Here is a 14,335-nt window from a genome sequence, read left to right as displayed (position 1 = left end):
CACAGAAGCTGAATGGCGATGTTCTAGAGAGACTCACTCTTCGACTTTGAACTTTTTGGGGGCTATAGTGTTCCTCTATAAATGCAACTAATAGATCCCCTGTTACCTTGGACAAGTACAAGCACCATGACACATGTGATAGCTATAGCATGAAGGCTTTGGAATAGGAGAGGGGGACTGAATGCGATATGACAACTGAATGAGTCCGACGACAGAGCTTGACATTTATATTTGTGCCGGGGACAATAAGAGATCAGACAACTGTCTCACTCGGTGTCTTCTGCCAAAAAGGAAAAGCAACATCAAAAAGCTACTGCTATTCATTGAGATTGAAGCGAGAGCTCTGGTTACAGCTGGTTAAGAGCGAAGCTAAAAGAGACTCTTTCAGCTATGCCTGATGTTTGTGTGATGCTTTTTGATCCTGCCAGGACAATGGGAGAGGCTTACAAAGAGAGGAGCTGCATTAAGCTGTGGCCATATCTGCATATTGACACATTTACTGCCACAGTGGACAATGGTGCTCACATGACAATCAGTGTCTTAAATAACCTGTGTGCATGCAGTAATGCTGAAAGGGTGATATTAGCTGCTGCAGCACCATGTTAGCTGTGGCTTGTAATACAGAGAGACACGGTGTCTCTCGCCTCTCTTTTAATCTGTACGCTCAGGACTGTGTTTGTTGAACACATATTACATTTATTTCAAACCCTCCAAGACAATAATGCAGTTCTCTGCTGCATATTTTTTTCTGTGGCAACACAAGTGCTATTTTTAGGACATTAGCATAATGTCAACTCTCTACTGTCGCACTGCTTGTTGCTGCTTAGCTAAAATGACTCTTAGCATCTTTGAGCTCATTGGTTTTTTTTTTCAGTGAAAAAGATCAAATAAACCTGTCCAGAACAAAACTGCTGACTAAGTTAACACCTAGCTGGTGAACATAGTGTAGCAGATGAAGGCTAATGTTGCATTGTAATTGCAGGTTATTGCTAACATGTCAACTGTAACAACTTTATAGGGGGGTTACTATGTCAACTTGTTTACTACTTGTTTACACAGTGGCTAAAAATATATTAATGGAAGTTTGAATTCTCCATTACATAGCAATATAACCTTATATCGATCACCAAGCCACCTGGAGACACCATACCATATTTTAAAGCTTACAGTTAATTCAGAGCATTTCTAAAAAATGATCACAGCGACTAATAAGACTATTGATACATACATTACATGGCCATATGCATACAAGTTTTTCATAGTATTAGCAGCTTGGAACAGTTATACACAGGGCTAGCATCCTGCTGGTAGAAGATTGTGTGGTAAAAGGGTAAAAAATCGAGTGTATAAGGAGGAGATATTTCCTTACTTCAGAGTTGGAGCAGTTTGATCAGATTCTGTCAGTCATTAAATACTCTCTTTCCCTATCTTTAACAGACTTTGTGCAGAAGTGCTAATGCACCAACCAGTCTGAACATGGCAGCCATTGCCAAACGCTTCAGACAAGAGTCAATATCATAAGGCCAAGTTCATGACTTGCTCTTATCTCTTTCCTCGTAGCCTGTTTTTACAAACGGATAAAACCTCTGTCTCCTTGACCTTGTCTCTCATTGCATTACCAGAGACCCGGTCTGAGATCCAGGCCTATTAAAAAAAAAACAAAAAAAGAAACGAGGGAGACGAGGAGGACGGAGTGAGGCTCTGCTCATCTAAGGACCCTGCTGTCATCAATCAGAGGCTCCAGATCTGGCAATCCCATCAGCCACCTGGGCTGCAGCCCGGAACCCAACACCCGCCGTTTGCCAATTAATTTTCTGATAGGGTTCAAAGGCAGAGCAAGGAAGGTGGGAGAGGCCGAGCAGGGGGTCCACAGTCCAGCACACGCATACACATTATGAAAACAGGTAAGCATTTTCACCCACAAGAATACCTACAATCTCATTTTAATGCACTAATTTCACTGACTGGTCCCATCTCTATCTCTTCAGTAAACTCACATACGTAATTAAGACACACACACACACATAACACACACCAACACTGGTTGCCCTCTTGACCTCCACTCGAGAGTTTGACTACTTTATAGCTCTCCACAGACACGGCTGGTTGTTGGGGGAGGAAAAAAAAAGGAAAAAACGAAGGGCTGACCAATTAAACAGCAGCTTTCCAGGGAGCAAAGTGTACCAGACTGGAGCAGAAGGAAACTCATTTAGCAGATGAGTGGTTTTTGGGAGCACGCAGTTCCTATGAGAAGTAAGAGGTGCGAAGCAGACAGCGCCGGCGGGGATAGCAAGCTTCCTGTATACAGCACCACAGAGCAAGCAAGCCAATCATAACACAGACTCCTGAAAAACAAGCAAAGTGTTGTCACCGAGAAGCTTTCATATAAAGCCTTTTGAAAGTTAAGGGATGACCCAACCGGCTTGCACTGCTGTGTGTGCCTAGAAATATACTTTAAGTGGATTTGTAGGCCTCTGGAACACATTACCACTCATTTTGAGGCTGCGCTCACTTTCAAAGACCTCTCCTGAAACACCCATTGTTGCACTTTTCTTCATTAAAAAAAAAAAAAAAAAAAAGGTTTTTACCTGTGACATACTTTCCACATAAGGTCAGAACTCTAATAAAACATTCAGTCTTTCCAAAAGCACAAAAGGCAGCATATTTCTTTCAAATGAGGTGAGAAACATTTTCAGAGAGGCCTTAGCCTGCATTAGACAAAAGACCAAAGTTTTATATTGATTTTCTCTCAAACCTCATGCAAGCCTTTCATTCTTTTCGGGGTGGAAATGGGCATAGCAAAAAACGGATGCGTAGAAACAGCATTTTAATACTCTCACACATGAATCCCACATGTAGCACTGTTAAATTGGATAGGATCATTATGATGTCTGAATTCAGCCCGTCAGCTGGCCAACAGCTTGCACTCTTGGCTACTCTGCACTGGCTCACACATGTGGCTTTCTCAACAAGGGCTCCAATGCGTTCCGTACGCTTAGTGTCAGCGCAACTTAAGTTTCCTGCGCAAGGATGTGGGCAAAGACTTGGCTGGACCCGTATCTGGCTCCGAGTAAGAGCTGGAATGAAGTGCAGGCTTCTATTTAGCAAACCTATTCATGGCAGTGCTGAAGTTTGGAGTAAACATTTCTAGAATCTGTAATTCCTAAAAAGACAGTTTCTCTTAATGTCCCTGTGTTTTCTTTTTCACTTGACTGAAGGCAGAATGTGGCTTCTTTTGCAAGACAGTTCTTGAGTTTGGTCATTTTGGAAAAAAAGTGCATGCATATACTGTATGTGCATGTCAAAATGAACGCTGAAGTTTCATTTTAGGGACTACTGCTCAGGCTGACACTCCTTTTAACTTCAGATGTGAGGAAAAAGTGAACAACTGCACAGTTTGATTTCAATACCATATGCTAAACCTTTCAAGATCAAAGCTATGAATACTTTGGTGCTGAAAAAAGAAACTAATCAAATAATGTCCTTAAAATCCCCCTACTGAAAAGACTGACCTGTTTCCAGGTCTGAGATTTACAGTCAATATACTATTTCGATAAAAGAAAAATGGCCAGGAGTGGGACTTTGTACGACTTTTCTCACATTCGGAGCGAAGAGAAGGGGGTTAGGCAACAGCTGTGCAATAAAAAACGTGTGGCCTCATAAGTTAACATTAAATTTGAGTCCATATTCCTTCTTTCTAATCTCTCTCCCCTCTATGGCCTGACTTTTTCCATTCATTTCAACTGTGTCCTTTGGCATGGGCGAGGGACCGCAGACCTCGGAGATGCCGGCAGGGTCTGCGTTTTGCTCACTGCAGGATTTAATGTCCATATCCTGCCTAAAGCAGCGAGAGATGAAGCTTTTAACTAATTGAGAGTGATGCAGGTGATGTAATGTGAACTATGGGGATCGTGGAGGGACTATCGGAGCAGCATGCCGAAAAATCAATCGCTGGCTCTCCTCCGGCCTCTATGACACCAGTGGCCTCAACACGTCTCAGATAACGTCAACACACGAGATAGAGGAAAGACAATTCATTCTGTATATGTGTGTGTGTGTCTACGGGGAAAAAATGTATGAAGACTTGATTTAAAGGTGTTATATGTACTGTAAGTATTGTAGTTTAAATTATTTAAAAAATGTGTTAAAATGATCAACAGAATGTGAAGAAGAAACAGTTTTGACGTTATGTCAAAGACGTCCATGTATTGTGTTGCAGATATATCCTCTGATGTTAGCATGCTAACTGGCTAGCCCTTGTAATACCACTTTGTACATGTGCTCTAAAACAGACATTTCTCTAATGTAATATAATGTTTTCTTTTGTTTTTTTTTGAGCAAAAAATGTCCCACATGATTTCCTGGAGCCGATGGTGACGTCTTCAAGTTGTACGTTTTGTCTGACAGTGAGAAACTCAATGCAACTTCAAGGATTAATCAATTATGAGAAAAGTTGTTGATTAGTTTCTGTCATGGAATGATAAATTCAATTATTGTTTCAACATTACTCTCGCGCTCGTTGTTTGACACCATATTTTATGTCCAACTAATAACTATAACCTCTAAAACCCTTCCCGTGGCTCCACTCTCACTCATATTATTTGCTCTATTGCTCATATGCACCTAATTCCCAATCCACATATATTTGTCTGAAAGTGAGTGAGGCTGGAATTGGCGTTTTTAAAAAAAAAATAAAATACATCATTGTTTCAATGCCAGTGAGGTATATAAGATCCTAACAAATCAGTGGCACTTAATAAAGAGACCCTGGAGAACAGTGGCCTTGTTTTACTATTTAAAAAGGCTTTAACAGGTCTGAGGTCATCCAGCCAGTATCTGTGGGATGTTTGCAGAGCCTGGATTATAATGAAGGGAGACTGTGCATTTGCTGTCTTTGGCCCCAGACCTTTGGAAAAGTTTACCTCTCTAATTCAACTGAAGTAAAAAATAATCTTCTCAAGACTCACATTTATCTCCTCGTTTTCTTAACTGATGTTTTTGCTCTTTTGTTTTATGTTATTTCTGTTTTTTTTTTTTTTTGTCTTGTGCCTGTTACAATCTTATCAGTTTAATAGTTTGACTTTGCAGCTTTTATTTTGGAAACTGTTGTAAAAACGTATATTTATTTACTTACTTAGTTTATCAAAAATAATAACATATGTGGTATCACCCTCTCCTTCATTATAAATATTACAGGCTTAACTTGTTTCCCCAGGGACAGACAAAGTTTCCTACCATGGTTCTGAATATCTATAATTTTTTGGCATGAAAATGGTCCAACATAAAGACACTAAATGTCGACTTAGCTCCATTTCAATACTGACAGCTGCATTAGCCTCAGAAACCCCTTCGATTCTATAGTGACTTCTACACTGTAGGAACAAAAATTTAGAGCATATTTTTTTAATTCAAATCACTCCCAGGATATCAATTCAGAAAGCAGCGGAGCGGAAAACGGCCACAGAAAAGTACAAAAACACTGTCAGACCGAATAGAAACTTGGGGAGCTATTACCTCGTCTGCATCCGTGGCTGTTAGCTGCATTATCTTGAAGCCATCTCCAACGTTCTCCTCAATGGTCACATCAAGAATGTCATTAGGGAAAACAGGCGGGTTGTCATTGACGTCCTGCAGCGTGATCTCCACCTGCAGGGGAAGAATAAACACCACAGTTTCCGTTAAAGCTCTGCCAAACTCAGCCTGCTACAGCTGTTAAGATGGCTGCAAACAAAAAAAAAAAATGCGTCCACTTCAGATGACGGAAACGCTGCACAATAAGTGGAAAAGTTATAATTGTCTTACTCCAGAAAGGCTAGAGAGGGAAGAAGTGTGAAATGTGTCGTATGTTGATGGGAAAGGTCAAAAGACTGAAGAGACTGAATTATTGTTTTATCCAAAGGTAATAGCAGAATAAGTCTCCGCTTCAAAGCCGAAACACAGCGACTACATATTTGGTGGAAAGACCAGAATCTTACTGCTAACTAGCCTAGTTCGGTGCTAGTTATCTCTGCCTCCGACAGTTGTATTCACTTGATTTAAGGCGATTAAGATTTCTTTTAAATCACATATTTAAACTTATTTAATTCAAGATCGATCCATTAAACTACCTCATAAGTTCAAATGGTCAAGATGTACTGTAGTATGTACTGCAGTATTAGTACTAACATAAGAGAAACTGAACAGAACTGCCCTGTGGGTCTATGGCAGGCCCTCGTATACCCCCACTGTCACTGGAGCTTATGGAAACTGTACAATTTTGCAAACTGACTCGAGGCTCTTTTCCACAGAGACTTACAGTGAGTGTAACAGAAGAGCAAACTAACAGCAGCCCAGGGATTTTCACTTTCATGTCTTAGGAACCAAAATAAACCAACATTACTTCAGACCACAGACACCCCAGTGTGGATAAACGTGGTCCCATAAAGCATATCTCCAATATCTGATTAAATGTAATACAGACACACCAGTGGTGAGAGAGAGAACGACGAGTCAATCAGCTGTTTATATAAATGATGCCGTTTCAAATAAATCAAAGTGACAATGATCTCTGAACGCTCTCCTGTCACCAACCTGGCTTGTGACTGATATGCTATATGACCAAATTATGTGGACACTCCATTCCAGGTGCTTTTGCTCTTTTTGGGAGGGCACTTCATTTCAATTAAGGGAAATTTTAATGCCACAGTACACAATATTTTAGACAATGGTGTGCTTCTAATTTTATGGCAACACTTTCAGGAAGGCCCTTTCCTGTTTCAGCGTGACAATGCCCCCGTGCACACAGCAAGGTCCATAAAGAAATTTGTTCTCAGCACTTGCCCCACAGCCCTGACCTCAACCCCATCGCACAACATCAGTGGCCAACCTCACAAATGTTTATCATGACAGACATATAAAAAAAAAAAAAGAACTACAAAAGAACTAGAATTAATATATATAAGAAAAATATTAGAGCAATAGTTTGCAGCTATAAACCAGTTCACTGCAATGGTTCCAAGGGGAATTAAGGAAACCACCTATAGCAGCACGAGGAGCAGTTACACAAGCTCAGCTATGCAAATGTCTGAGGGAAAGTGGAAACCCTGGAGACAGTGAGAGTGAGACATTTATGGTTTCAGATGTTCTGTGTCTAGTGTGGCGGTATTACATTTCCACTCATATCCCACAACTTAAACTGCGATCCCCTCCGCCTCATCCACTAACCCAAATATGCATTTCAAAGCCAGTAAACACGACTCGCTTTTGAATCATAACAGACATTTTGCTGCGCATTCTCTGTTTATTGCTTCTATAAATATGGAAAAGCCGTGTTTAAATTCTCCAGTGATAGGATCTCCATTAATGTTGACAGTGATTATGGTAATTCTTGTGCCAGGCATCACAAGATGCCCCCACCTCTCTTTCACAATCCCTTGAAACACACACACACAGATGAAACTACGCGTTAGTGAGATGAAATAGGAAATGGCAAAAGAGCAGTTGTCAGAAGTCTACAATAGATGCAGCTTTTTTGAGGCAACAAGAGTTTCCCGGCAGGCATCTACAGAGACAATGGGCTTCAAGGCCGTATGACCACCAAGGTGGGTGGGGGTGGGGGTCAGATACAGCGATCTATTCATACCCAGCTATTGACAGGAAAGGCAGACTTCACGTGCCCCACAAATCTGCTATGCAAACCAACAGAAGCAGGAAACTCTTCATAACAGCTGCCACCAACTCCTTTGAGAAAAAAAAGTTTAGTTCATTAAGGATGACCCAGAACAAAAAAGGCTTGGGGGGTGGGGGGGACGTGGCTGAAATGGTGTCAGAGTCAGACTGAATAAAATATGCTTCTTACTGTTTACTACTGTGACACCAGCACTGCAGCAGGGCAAGGTCACAATTACAACAAATCTCATCACTGAACACTTATTCATCTGATGTGGCTGCGCCTGGACGAGGATGTTGTCCTCTTATTAAACCGACTCTGAGCTGGTGTCTGTGTGTCTGCATGAGTGCAGATAATTACGGAAGAACAAGACAGATTATGTCCTGAGCACCAGCGATGCAGAAGCCGTATAAACAAGCCACAATGACAGCGGCTCTCGACTCAACTTGCGCCTGAGCCGAGGGACTGGGGCAAAGTCAACAAACAATGAATATTTATCTCCCACCCTGTGTGTCCCCTTGATGTGTAAATAATGCAAGGCCCACTTCTGAGGAGTGAACTAATTAGGGTAGAAGTGCAGTTTTGAGAAATAATTACGCCTCATGCTTCCAGTTTGCATTACCCAGGCTCCCACGGGACGAGAATATATCAAAGAGCGTTGGTGAAAAATTCATCGGAGGAAGAGGAAGCAAGGTCAGGAGGGAGGGTTGGGGGGCAGGGGGTGGGGGGGTTGGGGGGAGGCCGAGAGAAGCAGGAAGAGAGGTTTTGTTCCCTCTACCTGTCTGCGGCGGACTCAGACAGCCCTGGCTGAGGCAGGTGAAACACATTAGTTTACAAGGTAAAAGATTGTGTTTCACGAACTACTGTTTCAAGTTGCAGGTGCTGCTAACTGGCTGCCAGGGTTTTATTATTTATGGAGAGGTATGAATGATTCACGCGTCAAGTGGTTCCTGAGCGCTGTCGATTATGAGACCTTAAGTGATGGAAGGTATTTGTCCAAGAGGTTGAGGCTGGAGACTCGTGCTCAGCAGTGATAAATTAATCTTGTCGCAAAAAACTCCCAGAGCTTGCATGAAATACGAAGAAATGACAGGTGGGATAATTTAGATGTCTGAGCTCATGTTATGTAATCTAGTCTCCTTTCTCACTCATAAAAGTTAAATTTAAAGGGTTAGTTCATCCGTATTAGAAAAAGACATATTTCTCCACTAACCTCTCTGCAGATAGTTTGCTTTTATTGTTTCAAGATATCCACGTCTGAGATTTCTGCAGTGACCCCAATATAATGGTGGTGAATGGAATCTCATTTCATTTGTGGGGCTAAAAGCATGGGAAAATACATTCAAAAAAGATATCAAAAACAACTTGTCTTCCAGAAATAATGTCCCACTTATTTTGGATAGTTTACAGAGCTCATTGGAGCTACTTTTCTCTAAAGATACAGTCCCTATGAAATCTGTTGATAAAGAGGTCTGAGGATTGCAGCACCACAAATACAATTCCATTAACCTCTATTGTATTGAGGTGGAGTAAGAAGTTTCTAAGGCTTTGGCACACGATACAAAAACTAAGATTCATCGTGTTGCTGCTTCTGTCATTCACTTTTCGTAATTCTGACACTCCACATTCACCCATCTTTAAAGAAGACATCTTTAAAAAGCAGACTACACACATCAAAGTACAGACTTTTACCTCCAGAGCAGCAGAATATACCGAAATAAGTCTTCCAAAGCGAGGAGAAACCGGAGTTGCGGTTACAGCTGAAGGTAAAAAAAGCATCACCTGCCATGACAGTGAGCAAACAACCTTTACCAATTTTCCCCACATCTGAAAAGTGGAAGTAGCACCGGTCTTCAAATGTTTCCCACTTAAAAACATCTCATACTTGCAGTCCTGCCAAATCCTCTGCAGACAGAAAGACCGGGGGGGGGAGGGGGGTCACTGCAGGAGCGAGAGATGTATTATTTGAGCACAATCCCATGTAGGCTGTGCACATATTTTGTCAGTTACCGACTCAGTTGTTTTTAATAACCGGTAGAGGGTCTGATTAATTAAGTGAGCGATGGTTTGCATTACAGATGAGTAATACAGTGCATACTTGCTCCATTGAACGCTATGAATCCCTTAGTGAAAAGGTTAAAATTCACATCATTAGTACAAACATTTCTTCCAAAGCAGAGCTTGCTGAAAAAAACAAAAAAAAACACACACACAAAAAAAACACAATGTGACCTCTGAGTGCAACTGATGCAACACTTGGCCTGTAAACGCTGAGCTCATCTGATCGTAAAAACCGGAGCAGGGTGCGCCTCCTGCAGGAAACAATCATTTCAAAATGATTAAATGTCTCATTAGTTGCTGTTGACGAGTCGGGGTCAAGGGTTGGTGGAAGCACAGACTTCCAGCTCTCGTTATACTCGGCCTCTGAGATTGAATGATTCCACTTTGCATCATCAGTTTTCACTGATGTGCACATGAGCACGCGGGCTGGACTTAATGTGTCAAAAAGACTGGAATCGCATACGAATTCCAAATATAACACTTCATCATACAATCAAAGCCAGAATCATATGCTGTTAAAAGAAATTACTCAGGGTTTTGGCGCAGTATAAACAGTGAAATGGCACAAAGGAATTTTTGCAATGCCATAAAAGAGAGTCAGCTTTGAAACGTGCTGATTCAAAAGATGTTTAATAAATAAATAAGCAAAACTAATTCAATCTGAGGTATAATTCGCTGTTTGTTTACAATGACATGATGGTTATCTAGGGTTACATTGGTCCAAACCTCAGCTGGGCCTTGCGTAATGTGAGGACAGTGCTTTGAGACTGAGGAGGGTTGAAGGCTGGTGCAGCTTGGGCTGGTTAGCAGAGTATTCCAACAGAGGCAGAAAAAAAAAAACCCAAGCACCCAATTGCTGCATTTCCCAACAGGAGCAGGAGAGTCATCATGGAGCCTTCTCATATTCAGACTGAAAGGCTGCGTCCCTTCCAACTGCTGACTGTGAAACCTTCGAAGGAACCGCACCCATGCAGGTCAGTGAGGACTAACTCCCGCAACTGCTCCAACAAAGCTTCGAAACTTCCAGGGGTTTCTAACAAACCCTCGGAAGCTTGGAAAACCATCCTTTACCAAAAGTTCCTGCACTATTTAGGAGCCACTGTATTGTATGAAAGAAACTGTCATCCGCTCAACTTCAGAAAGGGATTAGTGACCGTCTAGAAAAAGCCCAGACCCGTGTCTGTGTTTGCTTTGCTTAATCTGAAAACCGTATGGCATGATCTGCGCACATCTGATGAATGCCCTGCTATGTAAGAGAATTTGTAAAGTGGGACTAGGGGTGACAGAGTGCCACGTTCAACACGATTCATTTCCTGCAAACTCTGGAGACATGCAGACAAAAACCATTGTTACTTCACTCCATCTTCCCTTCCCTTCCTACCTCTCCTTGTGGTTGTTTCAACTGTTTAGATAGAACGTCATGGACTCTTGGCTTTAGATTTATAGATCTTAAGAACTCGTGAGTTCTCATGGGTCAAGGACACTGGTGAAAATACCATCTTGGCTCTGTCTTTCAACAACAAAAGGACACACAGCTAAATAATTGAGACAAGGTCAAACTGATCTCTTCCGTACGGCTTCTTTAACACGTGCGCAATCGCAATGGCTCGATCTGTCAAACAAACGCCTGCGGAGTAATTCGTCTTCCAACCGCAGCCATCAGGCGCAGCAAAGTGCAACGCGCGCTCAGGAGAGAGGAATTCGAGCACGCCGGAGATGGGAATGCGCCCGGGAAAAAGCAGACAAAGCTGGAGGTTAGCCAAACCTCAGCGCACAGTGCGAGAGAGAAGTCAGGATACGATCATATCCCCCCTCTCAAGCCCCCCCCAAAAAACCTTCTGCAGTCCCATGGAAAGAAAAAAAAAAAAAAGAGCAAGAGTGAGCAAGAGAAAGAGACAGACAAAACAAAACAGGAGAGCCTGCAAACGATCACAAAGCACCTTGGCCTTATGTAACCAACAAGGGGAGAGAGAGGAGAGACAATGTCGGACAAGTGGTTTTTATAAAGGGGATCACTGTCCTCTCAGTGGACCACTTCACCGACTGTTAAAAGATTGTTTGTCTACAGCAGGCCCCTTCAAGCCCTCTGCAAATCCTTGCCAAGCGAGGTTCCCTCTGAGCATTTCTGGTGGGATATATAATCCAACAGAACGAATAACCCACCGGGTCATCTGGACTAGTGCATTGTTTCACAAAAGCTCCGGGCTCGGAGACATCTCTGCACACAGGAGAGTGGAAACAAATCGTGATGGATTGCCATTTTTAATGGTCCCATATCCGGCCGTGAGCAGTGCAAACTGGGGGTCGTCTTCAATATGAACAGCCGTAACTCTTTCCCAATTACTCCTACCTGGGAGAGTTAGACGGAAAGTTTAATTAGACCTTGTGCAAGATCAGAGTAGAACTAATGGAGGCGAGACAAGCTTTAGCTCTCCTTGAAGCCGGAGCACAATTCAAAGCCATCATCGAAAATTACCATAGCCTATTAAATGCTGCACGTTCTGTATCCCTGGATTATAAGGTTAGAAGAACATCAAAACAAGCATTTTCTCCATCGTGTGAGATGAAAGGTAAAAAACAAAATAATTAGCCTATTTGTGAAAACTATGCTTTGAAGATGTAAGGACAGAAATGTATTTTCTTTTTTATCAGTTGTCTGTCTTTTTTTTATTTTTTATTTTTTTAAAAGGACTTTTTAAAAAATGGAAGGAGACCAGAACTGGAGTCAGCCGTCTACCGGGCTCCATGTTGGTGCCACTGACTCTGCGTGAGTCTACGGCCTTATCACTCCGCTCTCGCCACAATTACCTCCAATTACGGCATTCAAACCACGCAGACCATGGAAAGGAGAGAAACTGAGAAACACAGCACTTTGTAATTGCTCATAAAAAAAACCCTCAAAATAGATCAAAAACCATTAGATCTTTAGATTTTTTTTTTTTTTTTTTGCCATTTCTGGGACTGAGAACCTTCAGAATTAAGCTGAAATATATTATACATGTTTCTCTTTTTCTACTTCTGATGGCCGTTGTTACCTCGTTGCCAAAAAACATTTTACATTTACCATAAGATAAGCTCATTTGCAGTTTTCAGATAACAGTGTCAACTTTTCAGGGCCAGCCTCGTTTAAAATCTTGATGGAAATATACGTTTGACAGAGTTTTACAAAGGATAAGAGGTTAGAGAATGTTCTTTTCCAGACTGTAGATGAGCGTGTAATCCTTCAACTGATATGAAAGGAGGGAAAATCCCCAACATCGGAGATACAAGCTTCAGCTTTCATCCGACAGCTGCAACATAACACATTACTGGAATTTAAACGAAGAACTCAGAGTCATTGCAACCTGGATCACTTACAGCATAAAAATATAGCTCACAGGTTAATGCATCAATAATTTAACACTCTGAAAGGGACCACTATTCACCAGAAGTACTTGCACTTTTGATACATGAGTGTATTTCACTGCTAGATCTTACTTGCACTTAAATAAGAGATCCGAGTAATTCTTCAATCAATGGTGATGCCCGGGAAAGTCGTATTATTTTGATGCAAGCTCAATTTTATATGTCTGGAGACATCATAAATATGCATAAGCTGGGGAAGATTGTTCCACATGGCCCAGTTTGTAATGCCAGGCTTCACATCAGGAGGATTTGAACAGATAAATGCTAAATCTAAGTGAGATACAGTAGATATCAGGCATCTTTTTCTAAAGCCAGTGTTGGTTTCCAAGACTTCTAGAGAGGCTTTAAAGACTATTATGGCATCCATTTCATAGTTGCTGTCAACCACTGATAAATGCCTGAGATTTACAGGAGCTGGGTGGGTGGGTGGGGGGGAGACAGAAAAACGCATTAGTGAAAGATCTCTGTCTCGATTTGACCTAATTATTAACCAGTCACATCTGTGATGACATCTCCCCCATGCAGTAAGCTAATTCTGTAACCTAGATATCCAGGCTAAACAATTATACTACTGCAATGATGTTCAGGAGTGATTTGATTATCAATTCATTAGATGTCGTTTCCATCATGGTTAATGTTATGGTTGGGGATTCAGACAGCATCAAAGATACAGTGTGTTGTTCTTCAGACTTTGCCCCATCTACTTGTTTTGTTTGCAGCAGCGGGTTATAGTTTTGAAATCTGTCCCCTTTCAGTTTCGAGGTCGAGATAAAGACAAAGGGTTTCCGCTGTTTATTTGTATATTAGCAGGTTAGTAAGACTGATCTGCAAGCCAGTTTCTATACACATCATAAAGTCAGGTTTACATTCAGCGTTGGACTAAAGGTGAACTCAACACATCAGGTGAAAAATTGAAAAAAGACGATACTAAACTCCTGTTTACTTCATTTAAACAAGCGTTAGTAGAGGAGCGGAGGATAACGAGTCAGGCATGTGTGTGTGTGTGTGCATGTGTGTGTATATAAGGGTTGGTGTGGAAACCAACTTTAATCCAAAACAGGACTCGGAATTGTTGTGTGAAAAGCCCCAGGCACCCCCTGCAGCAGCCGTTTATGTTAAAAACCCCTGAAAACATTAACACTGGGAGGAGCAACAGAGTAGGGGTGGGCAGTGTGCGTGTTTGTGAGAGTGTGTGTGTGAACAGGGGGTGGGGGGGGTGGT

General features: G+C 41.8%; 1 protein-coding gene across 1 annotated transcript in view; it reads right to left on the bottom strand.

Moving 5' to 3' along the window:
• The window catches only part of fat4 (FAT atypical cadherin 4), a 107,225-nt gene that overhangs the window by 45,811 nt on the left and 47,079 nt on the right, over nt 1-14,335 (bottom strand). The window contains 1 exon segment of the mRNA XM_023393580.2: nt 5,515-5,646. Coding sequence (XP_023249348.1) covers nt 5,515-5,646 — 132 coding nt within the window.

The sequence above is a fragment of the Seriola lalandi genome, unplaced genomic scaffold (assembly GCF_002814215.2).
Source record: "Seriola lalandi dorsalis isolate HSWRI2012SDOR001 ecotype SW California unplaced genomic scaffold, Sedor1 jcf7180002054940, whole genome shotgun sequence".
Classification (NCBI taxonomy): Eukaryota; Metazoa; Chordata; class Actinopteri; order Carangiformes; family Carangidae; genus Seriola; species Seriola lalandi.
Note: the sequence above shows the minus strand (reverse complement) of the source record. Positions and strands in the feature narration are given on the sequence as shown.